The sequence below is a fragment of the Myripristis murdjan genome, chromosome 24 (genome assembly GCF_902150065.1).
Source record: "Myripristis murdjan chromosome 24, fMyrMur1.1, whole genome shotgun sequence".
Taxonomy (NCBI): domain Eukaryota; kingdom Metazoa; phylum Chordata; class Actinopteri; order Holocentriformes; family Holocentridae; genus Myripristis; species Myripristis murdjan.
Window position 1 is genome coordinate 10289606 of NC_044003.1, and position 25448 is coordinate 10315053.

The window sequence follows — 25448 nt, forward strand, 5'->3', positions numbered from 1 at the left end:
CAGGACCGTTGGTGATTGGGGAAGCATTACATCCACCCCTTTTCAATGTGTAGTATAGAAATGGTGCCAGGCCACAGTTTAAACATGCCTCTGATCTTTACCATCAATCTCCAAAATCACCCGTCTCACTGGTTTTCACGTCATGAGACAGAGAAAGTAATGTCAGCTCCACAGAGTAAACCTTTCAAACTGGTAACTGAACAGATGCCAAGAGTGAACACTTTAATAATAATTTAAAAAAGATAATTAAAAGCTTAACTAACAAATAGGCTTAAATAATTCAGCTTTTGGGGGGATCCTATTGGTGTTTCCTAATAGGGAGACCCTTTCCAACCAATGAAATATGGTGGAGCTGGGTAATCTCAGGACACATCCAGATGGGAACTCCAGCCAATGTTCATTCAAGTGAGCTGCTAAGGACGCAGAAATAATTTGATTATGTACACAGCCAGAGGTGTCACAAAATCAAAAATATAAAAAAAATACAGCAGCTCTGCAGCAGTTTCCACATCACAGAGAGAGCCTCTCTCAATTCACCTTGGTTAGTGTGCTAATCAAATAATGAGATGTTATGGTCAATTTGCCAGTGACATCAGTTCAGAGATACAAGCGGCTACAGAGGTGCAAGCGGAGCACGGGGTATAGAACAGACACAGGTATATCACAAGTATATCACAAGTATAGATATTATCATACAGCAAAAGTAAATCTAAAAAAAGAAAACAAGGTGCTAAAAATGTCAGAGTCTGAAATTAGAATGAAATGGCAAAAATAAACTAAAATTATTGTCTACTTTTAAAACAGACTAAAATAAAATGTGAATGCATAAAATGTTTAGCTTCATGTAAAAAGAGAATGACATTTTTACTAAATGCTAACTGAAAAAATCATTACAATTATATTTTAAAATAATTTTGATTCATGGGTTATTAGTGTCTGTATTACACAATATCTGTTGCAATCATATACAAAACACCTGTTCTGAGACGACAAAACACATTCAAATTAAAATAAATAGAAAAAATAAAGCCATCAAAACCACACTAAAAGCAAACTCAAGCAAAAACTCTCCTCTGACCTGTTCATGATCATTGACTGATAATGCGCCAGCTAATGATGGGAATGTTGTTTCATAAACTGCATTGTGCATTATATACCTCAGCACCAGTCTTTCCATGCTCATAAACAGCCAGACCAAATTGATTGAACTGTGAATCTTGTTAACTTGTCTGTGTTGTTTTGCATGTGGCTCAGTTTGATGTACGATGAGCATTGTGTCCTGAGTGGTCCATTACAAACTCAATTTCCCCCGGTGTAATACGTTGTTCTTGTAATGCAATATATTGAGGGACAGTGTTCAGAGAAAACCCACCAAAATTCAGTTTATCCAAGTTTTTATTTGCTGAGCACTTTAATCTTTACTAACATTACACATCTAAGCAAGCAAAATCGATAGACGGTACGCTGGGAAAGACGCTAGTATTTGAAGGTGGGAAAAAGATAAATAATTCTTTAGTGGAAATAAAGTTGGTTTCTGTTTATGGTCTATGATCAACTGGAGCTTATATTTTATCCATCTTTTTATTGACCACTTCCTCACCGTGTATTGGATTGGATCTTATTTTTATCAACAACAAGAGTTGTGTTGGGCCATGTTATTCTTTAGTATGGTACAGCATAGTACCATAATTTGCTATATTTCAACAACCATTTATAACAGTTGTCAAGAATGACAGAACAACGCACAATAAAGCTAATAACTTATTTCCAAAAAACTTTGTCATACTACATCACATCTTACTCCATCATACCGAATTGTATCGTAGCATATCCTATTATATCATATTGTATCATAGCATATTGGCATTGATTTATATTGTATCATATTGCATATCATATTGTATGGTATTGCCCTGTATCACATCTTATTGTATTACATCATTTTGCATCATATGGTATCATATTGTATCATACAGGATCACTTTCAGCTTCACATCTCAGCTATGTCAGCCAGAGTGACTGCATTACAGTAAAGGGATGCAATTTTCTGAACTTATTAGACTGTTGGAGCTGGTCTGTTATTTGCTTCTACCTGCTTGGTCATCATATCCACATCACTAGTGACTGTTCATCAAAAATCTCACTGTGTAAATATTTTGTGAAAGCATCAATAGTCGTCCCTACAAATCATCACAATATCAATATCAAGGTATTTGGTAAAAAAAAAAAAAATTGTTATATTTGATTTTTTTTTTCCATATCACCCATCCCTGTCTACACAGGGTTGAATTAAAATCATTCTGACTCATATTGTTAGGTGCTTAGAATGTGTCTTAGGTACAGCTGTTGATTCGCTACTGACACATGTATCAAACTGGTTGCAGAAGGAGAGATTCACAACTTTAATGTCTCTTTCAATCAGTCTCATTAGTTATACTAACCCAGTAAAAGATTCTTATTAGAGAGCTTTAAACCATCATTTACTGGTGTTTTCCAGCTCTTCATAGGAGGGGGCCAAACAATTGGTCCTCTGTAGCTCGTGCCATTGAAGTATCGCTCTGCCTCCAGTGTGTTTACATGCTCTATGCTTTATCGCTCAACAACCTTCACCTAAACTCAAACTCAAGCTTACATGTGCCAGAGATCAAATCTCCTGTCAAATATTAACTTGGGTATCCAAAGAACTTTTAGGAACAATATGTTACTGCTTAGTTCTCCTCACTCTTGTCTCTTAAACTGTGTAGTGCGTATATATAGTTAGCAACCACACATAAAATGCTGAATTCAAACCAAGGGGACCATAGACATAGGTTGTGAACGTCAACTCTGAAAACAAAGCAGGAATGTTGGTCTGTGTGGGGTAAAGCCCAGGATAATGGTTCGGATACACAGAAAGTGATATTGCTGTATAACTTTGAGGGGACCATTGGAGAGATCATTCCTTGCAGGACTGTATTCAATTCACGCTTTTACATGGGATCATTTGGTGGACACTTGCATTTAAAGTGCCTTACAGTATCATAAGTGAATATATATATTTTTGGTGTGGATAGTGTCCATGACGGGAATCAAACCCCAGACACTGGCAGTGTTTGTACCATGCTGTTCTCATTAAACTAACAGTCAAAATGAGGCAAAACAAAAAGCAAAGTGTGTACCTTGGATCCTGCTTTAAAGCAAGTGGAGAGAGACAACATTTGTAGGTACTGCATAGCCGGGGGGATGAACTCTGCGCCAGGGTGTGGCATTATCAAAAACGTGCATCATGATCCCTCGTGTTGCCCCACTCATTTCATTTGTCTTTTACTGATGACAGGGAAAGAATAAACCAATGGCAACAAGGTGGAGTGTATTCTCTCTTGTTAATGTTTCCAAGAATTACAAACATTGCGACTGTTGCACAATCGCACCAATGTCAGGGTCATTTTTCATGTTGGTGGGTTTTCGGCAACAGCACTGAGACCACACTAAATTGTATCTAATGTTGGCAGAGCTGGGTCAAACTCCATCCAATCAGTGGCTTGTCAGTGGCCCAACTCCTATACTGTGCTTACTAATCAAAGGACACTCACTGCCAGGCACCAGTGGAGTCAGTAGTCTGAGTCTATAGGCAGTCATGGTCAAATACAGCACACAGGCTTCAGGCAGGCACCATGGGCACCTCACACCTTCTACATTCACAACCACCAGAGCCTCCATCACAGCAGCCTCTATCACTCAAAGCATAGAGGAACCTCACAGGTAGCAATACTAAAACAATATTTTCAATTCAACTGTTAAACTCAGTTGTTGTCAACACGTGTCAGGTTCACCTCTGAAGACAAAACATGTTTTGTTAGTTTCATCTTTCTAGCTACCCATAATGTTTTGCTGACATACTAAGAGGGAAAAACAGCAACATTCGGTCATAATATAGTAAAGTGAGCCCTTGTTATTCACACGGACATCAATAAACAGTTCAGGTTACTCTAGATTCATCAAAACAGTACGATGAGGGACTTTCAGGCTTCTGCCCGAATGGTTAAAAGGTCTTTTATGGCTTATCTAACATTAGTCGGTGGGTGAATGGCTTTTATGGCATGTTGCCTTGGAATAACCCATCTGGCACTCCTTGGGAACCAGAATCCATTACACAGATGTGAAGGCCACTGACCTAGCAGGGGGGCCGAACCGTGGGCTGGACCTCCCCGCCCCAACATTTTGTGCTGTGATTGGATGATTAAGGCTCTCAGTTTCCCAGCTCTGCATTCATTATCTCTGGCATTGGGACAGACTTATGTGAGGTAGAGTTTTGGGAGGAGGGTTACCAACAAGTGGCTAGTCAGCACCAAAGCCTCTATCAGCCCCGAGACATGTATGAGACAGCTTGCCTCATGAAAAGATAAGAAATAGTGTGTTCAAAACCAAGTGGGGGATTACAGTTGGGGTTCCCAAACAATTTCATGCAAAGGAGCCCCACATTGATACACATAAGCTTATTTTATGGCATTTTGTCCCAGCAACCCTTGTACAAAACTCCTAATACCAATACAAGTGTTCTGATTAAAGGAAGGCAAATAAACTGCGGGTACAGTCTTTTGTCAATGTTGATAATGCAATAATGGAACAGGTGTGGACACTAAATAGGACCATTAGGTTTTCATTGGAATAAATATGCTGGATCTTTTCTTGACCAGCAGACTTGGGCTTGAGCCATGGGGTCTCAGATAGAGTTGGTCTGAAATGGAAGCTTGCCACTGAAGTGAAAAAACCAAGGTAAAACATTTTAGAAGTCCTGCTGAGATAGAAATGTGCTTGGCAACAGAAGTTCACAAAGAACAGGTCTTTTCTTACAGTTTAAACTGCCTTACAGTTAGTTTGTCATTGAGAGTAATGTAATAGTAGTAATAGCTGTAAACACAATTTGGGTTTCAGACATGGTTCGTTATACGCAGTGGAGCAGTAGCTCTATTGGTGACTGAATATCAGTCAATTAATTTTTTACATATAACCTAAAAATTCTATTAGGTGTATTTATGGGTGTTCTATAAGTTTTCCAAATGTTTTAATACTATAGTTGTGACACTGATGTCAGTGGACAGACAGAAGTCTTTTGGTGTGTTTGTGTGTGTGTTTTACATCGCTTTTTCCAAAGTCTGGGCCACTGAGAGAGGCAAATTAGCCCAGAATTAGCCCAGAATCTATATCTAATATTAAAGATTAAATTTGTAGCTTTTTGTGTAATGGGGACAAAATATAAATGCAGACATTCAAATATTCAAAATTAAGTGGCATGACAGACAAATAGCATTAAACAACATAATTAACAACAACAAGAAGTAAAACAGAAGGAGAGAGGGGAGCAAAGGAGTGAGGGAATGAAATTCAAAAAGTGTTGATCATCGCAGTCCACTGCAGTCATGGAGTACAGTTGCATATATCAGTGAGAGTATCCGTGATAGTCTAACTGTTAACATCTAATTGTCCAGTTTTAGTGATCTTTGCAATCATTTAAGTGGTGGTTTTGGTGCAGAAAAATATGTAGTAATCAATATATGTTTTCACCCCTCTCAGCTAGCAAAGTGAAAAGGCATCATGTGGTTTTATAATGTGTTTCCACTGGGACGGCTTAGACGATGGCCAAGTGCATTCTCCACTATTGGTCTCCAAAGCGAAAGGGCACACATGGACCATACTAATTCAATTAAAATGGGACTCCCAACAGATTTTAATTTCTGAAGGAATTTCAAATGCCATGACGTCTTTACCTGCTGTGAGTGACAAATTCTTGTCCCTCACCCATGCTGATCACCTGCGGATCTGAACTGTCTGAATCCATAAGACTAAGACTATAGGCTAAAAGTAGTTAATTCTCTCCTATAGGCCTAACTCTTCGCATCTGACCTTTTTTATTGGGTTCACACTAATAAAGTTTCTCATAAAATGCTATTAGTACCTTGACTGACTCTGACATTTATCTATGTCCTGTATCAGATAAAGCACCTTACTAGAATGCCACACAAGCACAAATTAACACACCCCTGCTTTATCATTATCCCAGCACCTGAGTGTGAAGATCAAAGGATAAGACATGTTGCAGCCTGTCTACTGGTATGTCGTCTGTTACATCTCACTACTTGTGGAGCTCAAATGGGTTTTCAATGTGTAGACCCTCTGCATCTCAAATTCACAGGCACACGTGAATTCTCAAACTAAACTCTGCCAGAAATATCTAGTACATACTGTACAGGTTTCCACATTGAACAGAGCCTAAAAAACATAGGTACAAAATCATTGGGCTTATTAATGACCTACAACTATACTTTAACAGCATAGATATGCAAGTGGACCACTGTTAATCTGTAAATTTGACCTGTCTTATCTCCTTTTATTATGCAACATGTTTATTCGATATTGTTTTCACAGTTTGTTTTTACTGTTATAACTGTGTCCCTTGAATTTCCCCATGTTCACTGAACCGACTCATCCACAAAACAAACTGACTCCTCAGAATATCTAAAAGTATCAAATATATAACAACCACTGAGTGAACCAAACTGTTATTTTACACCTTACTGAAAGCAGGAGCTGACATACAGAGTATAGTGTATTGCCAGCATACAGTGCTCCATTCTTGGCAGCATAAGCCTATGTCAGTCATTTCAATTTCTGGTAATACCTCCAGAAATTGAACGCCTCAGCTTGTTTTCTCACCATATATGGTCACTTGCCTTTAAAAAAAAAAGTCACTATTCCCCCCATATCTAAAGCACACAAGTGCCAGCCGCAACCATTTTACAACTGTGAGGTTTAAGATAAAGTGCCACCCATGTGCAAAGGACATCAAAAGCCTATCATACAATCTCTTCATATGGGAGTCTGCATATTAGGCACCCGTCCTGTCCTGAGAAACATGCTGAAACATTAGCTTCAACAGCGCCCATCTCCATTTATTCTCAGTTGGGCTTTTTATTTTTAACCCTGAATGTCTCAAACTCCCCTGGAGCCATTCTGGGTCTGTTCGAGGTAGATTCAGTTACCATGTCAGCGCATACCACATTTCCCCTATAGGTCTATAGGTGCAGACGGAGGCCAGCAGTTTGTGCCTGCACTGCAAGGCTGGATGGAAGGGAAACTGTGGGTTCAAGATAAACTGAGTATGTCGTCTGCAGATACACGAGGTCATGTCCTCGGCCAAGACACAGTGGGTAGTTCCTGTCTTGAATGCCGTGACCGTTTGTCAAAGTAAAATGTCAATCCTGAGAAATTATTTCAGTATTGTATTTGATACACACTAAGCTACTTAGTGCAATAAAACAATGTCAATTTGTCAAAAGAACACCCATGTGTAAGGGTGTAACGGTTCAAGAAATCCAAGGTTTGGTTTGTACTGCGATTTTTGGGTCACAGTTTCGGTTGTTTGTTTTGTATATTAGGGATAGAAAAAAAATGACCATTTGCAATGTTCTCTGTATTTTGTTTTATTTGCAAATTGTTTTCATTCATAGATTTGATAACAATATATGAAGCCAACAAATATTCTTTCAAAGACAAAAGTGCTGCTTAGACTATTTAAAATAAACATAAAAATAAGTTTCAGTTTAAGTTCAAAATGTAATGAACAGGTAATTCTCAATCGCCCTGGAGGTCCAGCGATCGCTGATGAGAACTTTGTTGGGTCTATTGTGTATTAAACGATTTTTTTTGTTGTTGTTGTTTTTTTTTACAGTTTGGTTTTACACCCTTACTCATTTCTGAAACAAGGTATATTGATTGTAGAAATTACATCTACACCTTCTAAATTGTCCTGTTCTGGGCTGAGCACGTGCCTGTAAAGGACACTTCATCATTTGAAAATTCCTGAACTTGTTTCAGATGTCATAAAAAACAGACAATTGAATTATTTTCCCAATTTTAAGTCTCATCTATGAAGCTAATCAAATCAAAGTGCATTTAAAAACTCTTTCTGCAAAACTCTAATTGAATTTATTATGATCTCATCTAGCCGCATCATTCCAGATCTATATATGTCTGTCGATCTCTCAAGGACAAAAATACCTCTAGCGGAAGGAAAGGGATCCTATTAAGGTGATTTATTTGTTTATCGAGTCTTTCTGGTTCAAGATCCTCTCATCCTGCCTGGCATGGCGACATGCCTCCCTCACCACGTCTGCTTTTCCTGACACTTCCTCTACCCTAGTGTCCAACGTCCAAACATCCCGATCTGCTGATTAATCATCCTCTCCTCCCCCTCTCACGACAGAGGAGTGATGATCACCTTGATTCAACCAGGACTTTGCCTTTTTCTCTGGGAACAGGAGACCATGTTTGGAAAAACACCCAAATGAATGCATGCTCACGTCAGAAGTTGGATCCATGGAGGAAAAACAAGGCTTAACAGGAAATGTACTATTATTGTCAGCGACACTGGGAAGAGACAGAGCTTCAAATCCAAATGCAAACTTTATACATATTTAGTGTCCAACATCAGTGTGTAACATCAGTTCAGTGGCGTTAGCTGTAATATGGCTAAGTCATGTGTAGAAAAGCTTTCACTCCATGTTCCACGAGCTGCATTGCATCACAGGACATAAATTATGTCTCCTGTGGAAACCTCTGCCCGTTCATATGCACTCACACGTGCACGTGATTGCGCATGAATACCTACATATGAAGGCACAAATGTACACACACAAAGCTCTGGCATTATTTCCTCAAGCGTGTAGTATACTTGACCTACCCCTTGCTTTTATTACCCTTGTTAAATCTGTCTTGTGTTCTTGTTGTCAAAGGAGCTGTGGAAGTTTACTTGACTTTATTCCACTTGACCTGAACAAGCTGTGTGAAACTGGTCAAAGATTACTAGGGCCGTTTATCGAGATTTTACATACACACATCAGGAGAAATCCTGATATCCTTGCTATTACACTCTTGAGTGCACAGCCAAGACTCATACTTGGGTAGTGAAGTCATACTATACAGTTGAAAGTATTTTGGCCACTGTCGGCAGGCCTCGAACGAAAACAAAAGCCTGAGCTTAATGTTCCTACTTAATGTGCAGCAAGTGAAACATACCCAGTGACACAGCATGTAATATAATCTGGGTAAGTGCAATGCCACGACCCAAGTGACCAGAAACCCTTGGCATTCTGCCTTAGTGAGTAACATTTCTCCCTAAATTAAGCATGAACAGCTACACTATGGGGGACGTCGAGGGAGGATGACAGCTGAACTTAAGGCACAATGATGTAATCCTCAACCCAGGTTACAGAGGAAGAGTGGAGGCTGGGAAAAAGGCCCTAATGGTCATTGCACACCAGATGTGGTTTCTTCCGCCTTCATTCATTGTCTATGAGAAGTGGGTAACTGAGTGTACATACCATGACAGAATTAGAGGCGATGCAAACCAGACCTGAGATACAGCGAATAAACTTTGCATTATGCAAATGAGCATGACAGTCATAGTGCAAGAGATAATCACATTCTAAAACTGTCTGATTGTTACATTTTTTTATCGCAGTTTCACTTCATGTAGAAATGAAACATGAGTAAGAGAATTAGTACAATTCAGTTGAACTGTATGACCAGTCTCTATCAGCTTACCAAGGTCATGACAAAGCGCACGGAGGAAAGTCAGTGGTTGGCTTTCCTAGTGTGTAACATTACCTGAAGTATCCTGAAATATTCTGGCTGCTTATTTTAGCCTAGGTAGGCTAAACCAGTGAAGTTAGCTTTCAGGGCTGCCTCTCCCATCCATCCAAATAGCTGTAGTGACCTGAGAGGATCAGGAAGGCAGCCGACCTCAGTCAAGAATGAGATGGGGACACAGGCAACAAAACTGATTATTTGTGTTTAAATAATCAGTGTCTCTCTGGTGTGTGAGACTCCTACCAGAGAGACAATCTGCAGTCCTTTTACCTATTTTCTGAATTTAGACTTGACTTGACTTGACTTAACTTGACTGCTGGAATTGATTGGATCTCAACTAAATTGACTCAAACATTGTGCTGACTAATCCTGACACCCCAAAATGCCACAACACAGCTGTAGTAAAACTAATTTCATCAGGTCCACACAAACTCCAAGGCTGGGTTCAGTCAAAATTGGGGCTTCTTCTGTTGTTGTACTCTAGATCAGACAAAATGACTAAAAAATGGCTACTGTATTCACTGATGTTTTTACACAGACTTTTGGCTACTTTTTTATGATGAGAACACCCATGGTGAGTTTTAATTGCTGAAAAATACCGACCTAAGACATGACTAGCTTAGAGACAGCCAGATAAGTATTCTCATTATCGATTTACGCTGTTAGTACACGGTGCACTTTTATCTTGAGTGTGGAATACTGTGCCCGATGTCCTGATATTACTCCTGAAAAACAGAAAGCCCAGTGTCTATTCCGCTTAAATTCTTGGTGAGAGTTGCAGAAGACAGATTTGAGTCCAGCTGTCCAGTCCCCCTCCTCCCCACACTTCTGTGCAGTTGTCTCAGCTTCATGTAGGGTGGGACATAACTCACTGAGGAAGAGAGTCGGTGAACTCTGGTCAGTGTGAGAGAGTGTTTACGCCCATGTCAGAAAAAGCACTAACAAACCTAGCCTAACTATACAGCAACACTGTACTGTATGATAGGTAGGCCAGAAACACATAGGCCTTTTGTAGAGGACAGTTACCCAAAAACAAAATTTATTTTATATGAAACTACATTCAGATTAATCCTTATGTTAGAAGCTGTATATTGTGAACAATCAAATAATAAATATCGAGTAAAAATACTGTTAGCTTACCTTACACATTCCTGTTCTGAAAATGTGACTTGAATGTGTTTATCAATACAGGCCACTGCAGCTCAAAGGGATGTGAGGTGTTAAACTCCATTATAAAGCCAGAAACACATGGGTGAATGGTCAAGCATGCACCATGGATTTCCATCGACTTATTTATTTGACTTTTTACTACTCTTGAGCAATCTGGCTTTTCCCAAGAAATGTTACTGGCTGGAATGTTTTGATGCCTGAGGCTGAAAAGTTTGGCTGTAATAATTTTATATCTCACCCAGTAAACTGCTCCAATTAATGTGGTTATGCATGAACAAAATGGGGTTCAGTGACAAGTTTAGTAGCATAACTTTTATTAAAAGGCTACATGACCTATTGTGTTGATACAGTGCAGTATATTGCACGTTTTATGGTGCTTTGTGTATTTATGCCTCTTCCAGCAGCAGATGGCTGAAAGAACAGAATCTAGGCAGAACATTGTTTTTTTTGGTTATGTAGTTAACTAATGCTGCGGGAGAATTTTTATTTAACCTAATAACTAACCAATGAATTAACTAAATAACTAACAAAAAAAGAAAAGAAAAAGAATTACCAGTCTAAGTAAATGAATAAATAAATGAAATAAAATAAAAAGTCACCAGTCCCTGTGATTAGATAGTGTTAATGTGTTTTACAGCGGAGTTTTACCTCAGAGTTCAATCTTTATAAAAAAAAAAAACTCATATACCTTTCTTCCGCTTAACTGTTTTTGTTTGTTTGTTTGCTTGTTTGTTTTTCTGGGATTATATGGAGTGTTTACTGCCTTTTTTGCCATCTTCGCCATATATAGCTATGGTCTGACATCAGACTCCGCCCACATCAGCCCCAAAACCAATCAAAATTCTCTGACCGAGACCCATCAGTGTTGTTGCAATTTTCACTGGTCACCAACAGAGGTCAGCTGGAGTCATCAGTTACTTAATGCCCCTTTAAAGTTTCATCATATTCCTGGCTGCTTTGGCAGCTACAGCTGGTCTGTTTCAGTGGTGTTTGTCCTTGAAAGTAGAAACCCGAGATATGACTAGGATAGAATGAGAAAATTGCACATGCTCAGGTAATCGCAGGGGAAAAGGTAGACTCTATCACCTTGCAACCTCGCACCTTTACCCTCTCTCCATGCAAGAGCAGCTATCTAGTCGACATGCAGTACATCCCTAAACCGTTTGTGTCATGACATCAAAAGAGGGGGGAAAAAAGTTTTCCATGCAGATGTATTTCTTCACACTGGAACCAGCAACAGGTGGTTAAAATCACAGTGGAGCTTCACATGGTCATTATTCATGAGGTAAGGCGTCACAGACGGGGAAAAAGACAGAGAAAAGCGTGTGCTTTCATAAATTATTTTTTCAATCTGACTCTGAAACTAACAGCATTGGTCTACTTTGAAAGCCTCTGCAATTCATGATTTCATAAATTTGAAACAGAAATAAAGAAATAATGAAAGAGGAGGAAAACTCTCAGACCATGTGATCATGCATGTCAATTGCCCCTATGTGGCCCTCTCATCAGGTCAAAGGCAAAGAAAGGGGGTAATTATAACAACCAAGGAAAAAGGGGGTCTCTTGAAAGGCCTTGAGATTGTACTAAAACAAAGTATTAATACAACACATGCATCTCTGCTTCTTCTCTCCTCTGTTTTGACATATTTTCCCCTCTGTGACAAACTCACAAAATACAGTAGAGCTCCACATTCACAGTAGGTCTGGTTCATGACATAAATTCCCTCGTTGTGAATGGGACATGAGCAGGTAATTGACTTTAAGATAATTAAAGTAATGTGCCACACACCACCACACGCATAATACCCCACTGTGTTCAGTGGCTCATTCACTAAAAGCATGACAACCGGTGACAACTTCTGCACCGCAGAGCTCTCTTGCTTTTCTGAGCGGTTCAAATTAAGGAGAAGGAGAAAGCATCGAGTATAACATCCCCATTTAATGCTGAAACCCCGTTTGAAATCCAATTATTTGTTTTAAGGTAACAATCATACATTTCGGTGCGATTTAAACTCACTCACTAGGAAGACGTTAGCTGAACTTACAGTATGTACAGTAAGTTGGCTAACGGCAGGCTAACGTTCGCCCTAACCGTCAAAAACAAAATATCCCACATATTACAGCCTGTTTAATGATTTTTTAAAAAAATAACCCAAAACGCTATTTTTTCATGGTGTTTGGGTCATGAAATGTATTGATGACTTTTCGGTTCAATTTCGGTTCCCCTAAACACTGTCATGAGTTTTTTGTCGAAGTGTCCTTGGGCAAAACAGTACTAGCTTATTAACCGAGTTACTGGGTATACGGTGCACATTTTGGGACAGTAAAAATGTATTTTATCTATTTGTTATGGCAAACGCATCCAGAAATATACACTTGAAAGGGACACTTGGTGTATTTTGGGTCAGTTTTGGCACTACTGTGACACCTATCTGACTTATATGGCCAGGAGTGTGTCAAGTATGGGGGGCCATCTCTTAGCCTGTTCCCCCAACTCACCTGTCTTGAAGCGGAGGTCTTGGTCGTGCTCGGAGCCAAACTCCCGCAGGAGGGAGAGGAAGAGGATGCCGAAGGCGTTTTGAATCCCAAACACCGACCCGTTGCACCACATGGCGGACAGCATGACCAGCCACCCCCAGCCGCCTTCGGGGTGCACAAACTCGGCGTCCTCATCGGCTCCCTGTGCTGCCACCTCGGCTCCTTTGCTCTCCCCGTTCTCCTTCTTCTCCTCCTCCGCCTCCGCCTCCTCCTCCTGCCGCTTCTCCCTCGCCGGCACGGCGTCCACCACATCCTTCCCCGCCGCATCACTCTCTGTCATGTTGGTACCTTCTGTCATTGTTGTATGAATCTTGTCAGGGTTATGTTTAAACCCTCTCCCCAAAAAAAAAGAAAGAAAAAGAAAAAGAAAAGGAAAGGAAAAAGAAAAAGAAAGACACAGAAACCTGCAGCAAATTTCACCAGGTGCACCGCGCACTGATTTTAAATTATGGTGAGAAGGCAAAAAAGGAAAATGCAGATTGTTGTCCAAGAAAATGCAGGTCTGTGTTTGAAATGTTATGTAGAAGTTGCATCCATTTAGGTGCAGTGGTCGTGGTAATAGCGTTGCCTGTCTATTCCTACTGTAGCTGTCAAAAGCTGGTGTTGCAATATAGTATAAATAGACAGTGCCGGGAGGCGGGGCTTAAGTTGATTGGTTCACACATGAGGCATTGAGCTACAGATGCGATATTGCCTTAGAGCATGCACACATTCATTGCAAGGATCAAATATGCTCCCCCTCCAACCTCCCTTAAAAAAAAAAAAAAAAAAAAAAAAAAAAAAATACAAAAAAAAATCGCTCTCATCTATAACAGGAAACACCTCACTTCCCTTATTCCAACTGTCAAATATAATAGATAAACAGAAAGATATAGCAAGATACATATATGGAATAAACAGTGACGTGGTAGATAAACATGTTGGTAAAACTATATCGTGCACTTGATGTGAATGATGTGCCAGACAGACACCAGCAACAAGATAAATATACTCTCAGAAAAGCATTATTGTCCCATTAAAAGATCACAGCCTCATATAGATAGATAGATGCTGTAGTTATTACACAGATATTATAACATATTCTTAGGTATAGTAAGATGCCTGTAAACTCATTTTCAGGTGCCACCCACTACAAAATGTATATACAAAGCTTAAAGTCATCTTTTCCATGGCGATTTAATATTAATAGCCAATTTAATAAAATAATAATAATAATAATAATAATAATAATAATAATAAAACCTCCTAATGAATTGAAGTAATTTTGTTTCATTAATTGTACCTCAGCAACCTGGCTACAAAATCAGTAGCTATTACAGTTACTTCTGTTCCACACACAGGATTTTATGTATATAATTTAGGACAGAATGAATAGAGTGCATGGGATTTATTTCTTGAATTTATACTGTATATGGACAGCCAAACATTAGACTTATCACAACTTGATAAAAGCGAGTTGAGTCTAAATAATCACATTGCTGAGCTCATGTGATTCTGTGGATTACGATTTTATGCATGTAATCTGGAAAATTAATGGTTTTCACACTCAAGGTAACCTCTACTTATGCCCATCAACTAAGTCAGATAATTGATGTAGGATATGGGAATCTGAAGATGTCTGAGAACAGCTATCAAACAGCGACCTCTTGTGGCACTTCATAGACAAATTTGTTAAAGTGGAATAAAAATTTGCAACTACTCTTAGAAAATGTTTGACTGTACAACATCAAACATTAATTTGATACCTTTTAAAAACTGTAGGTAATCCTAAATATCTGTGGACAAAATGTTGATGAACCCCATTTATAAGTATATCATTAAATTATTGAAAAAAACAAAACAAAACAAAAAAAACAAAACAGCAGCTCTTTACTGCTCATAAACTCACTTTATATAGTCTGGACTGAATTAGGGCAATATATATATATATATATATATATATATATATATATAAAAATCTAAGATAATACAATACAGATAAGTGATCTGTAAGCTATTCCAATCCCAAGAAACCCAACAATGCTCATTTCAAATGACAGGACAAATGTCGAGCTACACAAAAAGGCTTTATATGAATACTTTAATCCACGGTGCAGACATATATACTCATGTAAAACAGAATTTGTATCTTACTCAAATGACATGGAAAGCAGCCTCACTATCTGGTGAAACTAGAAATGTGAAGGAATGGAACTCCAGCATTGATACCACTGGCAGAAAGATCCGAAACAACAAAGTTTTGTTTAATGTTAAACAAAACCCATAGCCATTAGCCTCAAGGTAAATCAGGGTGAAGTTATGCTTCCAAGAAATATAAGCTCACAACAACCTTAAATAATCCAGGAGACAAATTTATTTCTGTTACATTAGTGCTGTTTCTAACACACTGCACAATGCACAAATTCATCTGCATTTCCAATTAACCGGAACTGATTTTTGTTTTGAGTTTGTAAACTCTTTATGTCATGGAAAATGCAGAAATAAGCTGAAATTCGAAACATTTCTGACTGGCCTTTGGGTAACAGCTATGGTGACCAAAGCTGTCCGAAGACCACGTGGCTTTCACCAGAACTGAGAGACATGTTCTGTATGTTAAAGACAAAGAACAAACTCGACGTCACATGAAAGAAAACCAAAAATAGCAAAGTAAAAAGGACGATGCATCGTGTTTGCCTGGTGGCGATTCATATGTCCAGTTGTTTACAGTGAAATGGCTGCATGATTAGCACACGGTCTGTCTTCCAAAGAGGTGACTGATCCAGTGACGAGGGTACGAACGCTCACGAGCAGAGTCCAGTTCTCCCAGTGGGACATCAGCTCTCTACTTTGGCCAGTTTGGGTGCCTGTCCCTCCTCTTCAGCGACCACCTCTCCCCTCCTCTTCCTCAGGCCCTTCATCTTTCGCGTGTGCAACTTGGACAGATCCTGCTTCTGCATATGCACCCGGCCAAACTTGGTACCAAAGACATCATGGGAAATGTTCTTCTTCTTCTTGGGCTGAAAGAGTGACAGAGAAAAGCACTGAGCAATGTATACCAGGCTAAGAAATTAGGACTTTTTTTGCCCCATTGATTTGAGATTTCAGGATATTTTGGTTCAATTTTATTGCCTGACTAAATATAAGAGCTGCACTTTCATTACTGAAAAATGATTTTGTACGACTGAGGCATTTTATTTTAAATCAGACCACATCCAACATTTGTTTCCCAGTGCTGGGAACAAGCCTTACAGAAGTGAACCATTCCTCCCTTTGTCTGCAAAACTCCATCTTGCACCCTTAAAATAATTTGTTATTAATTCCTTATTATAATTCTGAAGATTACATATGCAGCAAAGAACCCAGGCTGGCACAACAAGGGCTCAACCTTACAAGTGCTCGTGGTTGAGCCACAAGGACACCATAATTTATATTATTTTTTGTTGACGACATGGTTTTATGAGGGCCTGAAATTTTCTCCTACTGATGATGACACCATGGAAAAAAAATCCCATGAAAGAAACACCTGGGCTGAATCTCTTACAGCGAGAAGGCAATGAAATTCACTTGTGAAAAAATGCACACGGGCAAAATTGCAAAGACAAAGCAAAGCAAAAACGTTGGGGTGGTTCTCTCAATCACCCCAGTATTTTTTTCTTTTATGAGCCATCAAGGGTATTTGTTGCACTGAACCGAGTCTCTTAATTTCAGACCCTGCTGTGTGCACATGATGTTTTTCAGTACCGTTCAAGTACAGAATCATCAACAAATTTTATTGTCACTGCCAATCAGAAGAGGACTGAAAGATTACAGTACTATGTCTCAACTCTTGTATCCAGGTGTGTTTTACCTTCAAAGCCTTGGGCTGTCTGTGAGCTGTCTTGTAAAGGTCGTCTGACGCCAGATGTGTTCTCCGCAGCACAAAGTCAAAGGACGGCCCGATCTCCTCCAGCTCTATCCGTGGTGTCCGGCAGCCGGACTTCTTCAACAGACACCTGCGATGACATTTTACATTTCTGCAGTCAGAGGATAGTTGCTAGGACAAAGGCGTTAGAGTCAGCAGTCACAGGACAGAGCAGCTGGTGTATCCCAAAATTCACCATCAAGCACATTTCTGAGAAAAGACGAGGGTTGGTTGCTGGTTCCAGTGGTTGGTAGAGTGGACACATTTACCGGCCACAGCCAAAAATTTACTAGCATTCGATGAGATATTTTCACAATTTTGTTTTTGTACCTGTAGCTCCGCATGAAGATTTTCCCATCCAGTGCAGTAAAGTGTATAACGTGCTCCAAACCAGCCAGACGCACCGCAGACACTGTGGGACCTCTGAAGAAGTCTGGGAGGTAAATCAAAGAAAACAGACAAACACTGAGACATCGATACACACACACAAAAAACAGTGTGACAGTTTCGGTCCAACAGTAATGAGTGATATTGTGAAATACCTATGAGGACGCTCTTTAGACGTTTGTACTCATTATCTGTGTCGAAAGCCTCGCCTGCAAACACCAGCATCGGTTTGGTTCCCTCAGGACATTTGCTGACCTGCAATGCATAAGAGACAATAATAATGATAACAGTAATACTTTTCTTATTTAAGTGATGTCCGCAAAACTAATTTTTGGGGAAAAAGGAAGACTAATTTAATAACTTTAATCAATACCTTTATGTCGCTGAGTGAGGTGAACTTCTCGATGCCCAGTTCAATCATATCGAGCACATGGAAGTCAAACATACGACCTGCAAAGGGGAACCAGAGGAGATAATGTTTAACAGCTTGTTGAAAAATCTCTTTTCTCAAATGAGTAAATAAGTTACATGATATTACATGGTTCAGGAGATAATGACATACTGAACCTCAAACATCAAATCTACTATGAACATCTAATCTCCAGGGCTGCTGAAAAACGCATTCTGTGGGGCAGTACAATTACAATAACAATTCACATTTGGCAGACGCTTTTATCCAATACACCACGAGCAAACAGAGGAGAGAGCAGCGACATCAGCCATAAAGCTCTGGTTCTGGTCCAAAGGGAGCCCTGTCAGTAAGAAGTAGCAGTAGTCGAGGTGTGAAATCACAAGCGCCTCTACCAGGAGTTGTGCTGCATGTTCAGACAGCTACGGTCCGATTTTCCTGATGCTGTGCAGGGTAAATGCGCATGAGCAAGCCATGGAGGCCACATGTTCCTTAAAGATCAGCTGGTATAGATATCTGCATGGTTACGTTAGGAAGTCTAACGCTTTCTAACTCCTGATCTAACCCAGAAACAAAGATTCAAAAACATTTACTGCCCAACCGCTACATCTTGTGTTCCTGATCCAAGCTTGTTCTTATTCGGGTTATCTTACTGTTTGTTGTTATATCTTATTGTTTCTTTTAAAAAGTACAGGCAAAAGGTTTTTTTTTTTTTTTTTTTTTAAACGTTTATACATACTTGTTTCCGTTTAGCTACTGTATTTCTTTCCAACTGTATTTTGTTGTGTTCCAAATAAACGATGTTCTGAAGTGTATAACATTTTCTGGTTTGTGATTTGTTGCTGCTGAGTTCCTGCTTTAATATCACAGTAGAGAATTTGCTTTGGGGGTGGCGCAAAAGTTTTATTGCATTTACAGTAACACAACGAGCGTAGGTGTCGTCAACTCAAACTTTATTTATGGTTACACTCTTCTATGTTGTGACAAAGAATCCCATTTTATTCTTGCTCCATTTGAAATGAAATACAAACTTGAACGAAACGCCCAACAGGCCGTAGATACCAAAGTTATTTTGTTATCGCCTATTGTTCTGGACCTTGGACCTCAAATAAAAATCAGATGGACCTTTTGAACACTAAGTTTGAGAACCCTTAATACATACTATTATTTGCTTTTTACTTTGTTTCATGTGTCCTGAACAGCAGAAGAGTGGTTTCGGTAAGAAGTCTACAAGTACTATTTTGGTTTACATGTACTATCTAGCCAGGATGCTGCTGCAGCTTACAACACGGTGCTTTACATGTGTGTGTGTGTGTGTGGCCAGGTCACGACTGGGTGACGACTGCATTAAAGTGCATATAGGGTGTGGGAGGTAGACAGAGAACAGGAAGTGGGGCGTTTCCTGAGTCAGTGTCAGCAGTTTGACGTTGACTCGGCAGCCTTCGTTCACGTATAGCATTCTGAAAAACTCACTTACCAAATATGAGATTGTTGGGCCGCTTCTTGTTGTGCGAGCCAAACAGGAACAGAGAGCAGTCTGTCTTCTTGGAAAAAAATTCCTGACGGGGAATTGAAAAGATGAGTGATAAAACAAAGAAATATGTGGGCAAACTGAAATATGACTGAGCACTGCTGATGACGAGCTGTATCGCCTTCACTGACCAGCGATGTGGAATCCTCAAACGGACGCGTTATGTTCTTCCTATGGAGGAAAAAAAAAAAAAAAAAGCAAAGACAACACACTAAATCAAAATATAACTTCTTTAACAAACAGTGCCAGAAGTTAATGACGTTGCTTGTGTCCTGGTTTAACCAAACTGGCTTCTTTTGTGTGTTAATGAACACTTGGGCAGAGAGTTGGACGGCTTTTTATACTGACAAAAGTTCAAATGGGTATTTCATTTACTTGGCTGAGAGCTGCCATAATCCACATGGGATCATAGCTTTACTCAAAACTTTAATTTTTATGTTGTAGGAGAGTGTTTTTTGTAGAATGTTTTTCTTTTTGGACTCGCACCGTAGAAATCCTGCCATGTGAATCTGAAGTAAGACCTGAACTTTTATTTCAATGGATGCAGTAGACATCAAAACAATTTTATTATCTGACATGTTTTTGCCCTTGAACTCTGAAAACACTGTGAATGATCTCATTGAAAATTACAACATGAAATACTGGCCAGGACTAGGCTAACACTTAAGCAAACTTAACACGATACCAAATTATCACAATTAGTACCAAACTTTCATTTTGGTACTTATTATCAATCCACATGGTTTTGATTCAAATATGACACCACAGCGTGCAACCATATATTAGATTATAGTAATATGGACACACAGAAAAACTACATATACACGACAAAAAGGGAAAAAATAAAATAGAATAAAGAAACAAAAAATAAGAATTGAAACAATAAAAAACAAGTAGCACAAGTTTTTTTTTTTTTTTTAAATATAGTAACATGAAGTAGCACAAAACTAAAAAGAACTTAATTAAATTGTATTATGTAGTACTTTTTAATACTATAATTATGAGTCAACTGTATTTAAGATTAAACTGTCCATTTAACTGCGTCTTAAGATACCAGTTTGCATCACATTTTGTTGAAAAGAAAATACTGAAATTTGGGTTTTATGTTGGCGAGTGTGAACTTTACAAAAAAGCGTGAGAGTGAGGCTCATTTAGGTTTTAATATTAGTCACCAGGTACAATATTAAATCACACTTACTTCTTGTACAGCACGGCATTGGGCTTCTTCAGTGAATACTGCAGGAAAACAAGGGGGTTGGGTCAAATTTACACAAATCAACAAATGAGTCATCACATCTCATTTAGGTTTACCCATCACAGCTAGGGCTGAATGATATGATTGAAAAAAGAAATCTTATTGTGATTAATTTTACAGATACTGTGATATGTGACAATTTTTGCGTTATTAATTAGTAATTTAAATATAATTTTCCTTGGTGTGTTTTTTTTTTTTTTTTTTTGCAGAGGATCTGGACCAAACAAACCTGTTTTCTTACATCTGGAAAATATCTGTATCACTGCAACTCTTCATTTACAACAGCATTTTATCACACATTTTACCTTCTCAAAAAAACACAGCTCCTGCAATTTGGATATTGCATTGCAATTTTAATAATTTTTCAATTAATTGTTCTCATCACAGCAGGAGCCTGAGGTTTTGAGGTGAGTTGCTGGTGTGGATGGTGAAATTGCGAGCGGGTCAAGGACAGTTCACACTCTCACCTCCCTCTGCTAAAGCTCTTGACACTTTGTTGAATAAATGACTGTAAAAAAAAAAAAAAAAAAACCCACAATGATGAATGTGAATTATGCAACCCCCCCAGTGAGTTCATAACCTCAGCCGTTTCCTGAAACAGCTCATCTCAGGAAGTGATGTATGATTACCCGACCAGTCACCATGAGAACCAGATGCGCATCTGGGTAACGAGTTACTTCACCCATATTCACCTAAAGATTTATATTAAGTACTCACTCTGTGCTGCCTTGAACTGCTGGCAAAAAAATCCAGTCAGCATATGATAATTAGATATAGATTGATAGATAGATAGGTATACTTTATGTGTTTGAATTATTTGTTTGTTTGTTTTTTACTTAGCCCCCCAACATTACATCTTCGGTTATCTGAAAACTGATTGAAAAACAAAACTTTTACTGTGTCCCTGAACTCACTCTGAACATTCAAACCGATGCTGCAAACCATATTTAGGATTTTTATTCTGTGGTTTTCCTGAAAAACTCCAAAATAACAAAGCTGCACAGATGATATCCCAGAGATTACATGACCGGTGGCAACCCTAGTTTAATTTTTATTATTCACTGGGTTTGAGGTATTCATCTAGAATGAGTTTGGTGACACAGTTTTCAATACATTTTGAAATAAACGATGATTTAATTTGGGGGCATTTACAAAGAAATTTCAAATGTTACTGGCCAATTATCACCAACCATGAGATCTGTGGCCGACTAAAATTAAGCGTTACCGGAATTCCTTGATGGTAAATTTATATTTCAAATAACGTCAGTCATTCCTGATCCAGTGGAAAAAAATAGAGGGTCCATAATTACTTTCTATGCACTCCACATGATTACACATGAGGGGTTTCCTGGAGGAGGTTTGTGCACAACATTTTTTTTTTTTCAAAGAATTCACTTTTTTGGCATATCTGTTTTTTTTTTGTTTTTTTTTATTAGACAGACACAGTGTAGAAAGACAGCACAGAGATCAATCACAACAGCAGATCATCATAGCACCTCTACAAGATGCTAATAATAAATTAAGGCCACGACTGTGCAGTTTTCTGACATTCTGCTTCAAGACTTCTGTTTAATGAAGTCCCGCACGCTTTCAGAAACTCACACAGTGAGTCTCTGCTGCCACCTGGTGCCTCCAGACTCAAATGGCACGGAAACTGTCAAAGTATCAGCTGAAGCACATGTTAAATGTAACGGTGTGCAGAGTCAGCACACTGGATTTCATTATTTGATATCTAATTACTGCACCTGCCATTTTAAAATGTAGAAATTTTGGCTTTTTGTGTCCGACTGTGCCAATTGACTGGATGTGTTAAAAGCTCTGTCACCTCCTCTCAGGTTACTTACGATGTCCTTGAGGGCCTGGGTGATGGTTTGGCTGGTATTGCCGCCTTTCATGATCATGGCGCTCTTCACATCCTCTGTCAGCTTGGGGGCTCTGCTCTCCAGGAAGCGCTTGGACCGCTTCGTTTTGGGTTTTCTGCGGATACAATCAACACAAAAACGTGTGTGAATGTCAGCTACAGCTGTTTTGTTGACCTAAGGCCAAAAAAACCCATAATAGAACAGAGTTTTAATTATATTTACAGATAAATTATATCCTAACAACTCTAGGCCTGCAGTTGCTTCTCAGAGAAAACCTTAATAATATTTTGTTCTGTAATTTTCTGCTTCTTAAATGGATTTTTTGAGGCAGTAGCTAGTGCTCTGACACTCACTGTGGGTAGGGGACAAAGTGAGAACCTCGCCATATCAGTACTACTGCCTTATCAAAAGCTCAACTACAATTAAAAAGTTAACATCTTGTCCCAGGTTGGGTACATCAGAAAAACAGTATTTTGGCCAAAATGTTGGAGTATTCCTTTAAATTACAGGATCTGCTGCAATTAAAATTCAATATTCAGCTTATGGTGGTAATTTTTTTTTTTTTTTTACCAATGTGTGTTTATTGTTCTAGAGAGATTGTTATTAATGTCTGGCCAAGGAGAAAGGCAGAAAACTGTAGTAAATGTTTCCTAAAGCTAAAAACATTTAGAAATGAAACATTACATATTATATGTGATTTTAATGTTAATATGTGGCATAAGAGTTGTCTTCCTTGGTTTTAAAGAATGCATGACAGCAAATAGATGCCATTTTCTGAAATTAGCAGCCTGCTGACTCTGTCTGCTCGATCATCACAACCATGATACTTGATTTATTCATTTGCCAATAAATCTACTGTGTGTAAACATGTCACGGATGCACCAATAGTCATCCACGCTGTAATGTCACAATATTGACACCAGGGCAATTGCTCTAAGATACTGTGATATTTAATTTCGTCCATATTATCAGCCCTGCTTCACCACACTGCCTCAGCAGTCAGTTTTATATTTTAAATTACGGGAAATGCATCTATTGCTACATAAAAATATATAAAAACTGGCCTCTAAGTGATTATCATGTCAATTTGATCTCTTTAAAAACTCAGCCCACATATGACTGGTATCACTTTTGATTATAAACTCTATTAAACATGTATTTAACAGAAAATTAAAGTTCATACCCTTATTTAAATATAAAAAAATACCCTTCAGATGTCATGTGTACGGCTATGCTAACGCTAGCAAACATCGCAACAGACGTTAATAGCCCAGTTATGGACACAATATATGCGACGCCACTTACAAACAGCGGCTGTTCAGATGGTAAGAGTCATAAACTTACATTACTCCACCTAGTTGAGCCATTTTATCTCCTTTTTCCCCGTGTTTCTGCCAACACGAGTCGCTCTCACGCCGGACTTCCACGTGAATTTCCCTCACCGGAAGACAACGCTGGTTGCAGTTTCGGTGACGTCATTTCCGCCGAAGGGAAAAAACAGAAGAGAATAATAATATAATAATAATAAATATGTTGGTTTTGAGTTTTATCTTTTTTCCTTGTCAGAAAATAGATTTAAAATTACTATACACAAAAAAGTAAATAAATAAATAAGACGAGTACATATTTTATTAAATATAGATACATCGAAATAGTTAAAATATGAGCACGGTCGACCAGTAGATGTCGTCAAGGGATCTTCTGTCACTGAAGTCTGGGAGCGATGTTAATATAAAACTGAAATCAAACAAGAAAACACAAGCTGTGTTATTTTTTTAAAAACCTGGTGACACCGCTAGCGACTCTTAAAAATAATGGAAAATCTCTTTTTTCTGAGTGCTTTTTTTTTTTTTTTTAAATCATTATCTTTTTCTTACATTTGCAGGAGATGCAGGAAATCAGACCGATGGAATAGAGAGCTTATTATGGCTTAAAAATATGTAAATGATGGGCTTAAAAAAGACAGCAGTCTTTCAGGAGCACGGTAACTCGAAGCTGGGTTTGTCCCTCTTGTCTTTGCCCACACATGATGTGCAATCAGAAAACCCGTTCAGTAAAATCCTCCAGAAAACAGACTTTTACTCCATGCATCTGCAGTCAGTAATTATTTTTGAAAGCTGCTTAATTAAACAAATCCTGATACACCCAGCTGTATGGACAGGGAGGTGTAGAGGCTGCACTTTTTTTTTTTTTTGTATAAAATTATCTAATATGGCACAAGTACCCTCCAGAGTTATTTATTTATTTTATATAAATCTGACAGTCTGCATTTTCTTCTGATCAGTAATGAGAACTAAAACATATTTTGGAATAGACCGATTCTTGTAATTTTTTTTTTTTTTTTTTTTTGTAAAGTGTCATGGTATCCAGTGGCATTTTAGTGGGCTGATTTCCATATTTTCAGGTCTGTTCAGCTCAAAATTCCACTGTTTTTGTTAATTTACCAATAGTTGTGTTGAATTGACTGAACAGGTTACAGAAATAATGTGCAGCTTATGTCCAGTGACTTTATTGTATAGTAGTCAGGTGTATTATAAATTATGCACCACTCAGTGTGAAAAACAAATAACACTCTCCCTACCCTACACAACACATTTTATGAGACAAGAATTTTATGAACCGAAACATTATGATTTATATTGACCACCATTTTATTCAAACCGTATTTCATTTGATTTGTACTCTTGACTTTTTTGGTTGTTCAGAAGCAGTGAAACTTATTATGGCAACATTTGAAGCATTTCTATCTTTAGTCTTCAATGCTCAGGACAAAAATAAAAACACAAGTTG

General features: G+C 38.6%; 2 protein-coding genes across 2 annotated transcripts in view; both read right to left on the reverse strand.

Moving 5' to 3' along the window:
- slc16a10 (solute carrier family 16 member 10) overlaps nucleotides 1-13678 on the reverse strand; it is a 42447-nt gene extending 28769 nt beyond the window's left edge. Inside the window, exon 1 of the mRNA XM_030047928.1 lies at nucleotides 13296-13678. Within this exon, the coding sequence (XP_029903788.1) occupies nucleotides 13296-13632 (337 nt within the window). The 5' untranslated portion in view covers nucleotides 13633-13678. The remainder of the gene's footprint in view (nucleotides 1-13295) is intronic.
- Nucleotides 13679-15397: 1719 nt separating this feature from the next.
- Nucleotides 15398-24136, reverse strand: rpf2 (ribosome production factor 2 homolog). The gene is made up of 10 exons (XM_030047872.1): nucleotides 24003-24136; nucleotides 22641-22773; nucleotides 20740-20777; nucleotides 19673-19712; nucleotides 19488-19569; nucleotides 17975-18051; nucleotides 17757-17856; nucleotides 17545-17647; nucleotides 17161-17305; nucleotides 15398-16330 (listed from the first exon to the last, which is right to left on the reverse strand). The coding sequence occupies exons 1-10, from the start codon at nucleotides 24023-24025 to the stop codon at nucleotides 16148-16150; spliced, it is 924 nt and encodes a 307-aa protein (XP_029903732.1). The 5' UTR covers nucleotides 24026-24136; the 3' UTR covers nucleotides 15398-16147.
- Nucleotides 24137-25448: the final 1312 nt, after the last annotated feature.

Excerpts from the sequence above, each read along its gene's own strand:
- rpf2 (XM_030047872.1), bottom strand. The coding sequence starts at position 24,025 with ATGGCTCAACTAGGTGGAGTAAT. Across the intron at positions 19,713-20,739 it reads AATGCCGTGCTGTACAAGAA|GAAGAACATAACGCGTCCGT; the intron begins GTAAGTGTGATT and ends TTTCCTCCATAG. Across the intron at positions 18,052-19,487 it reads GCCCAACAATCTCATATTTG|GTCGTATGTTTGACTTCCAT; the intron begins GTAAGTGAGTTT and ends TCCCCTTTGCAG.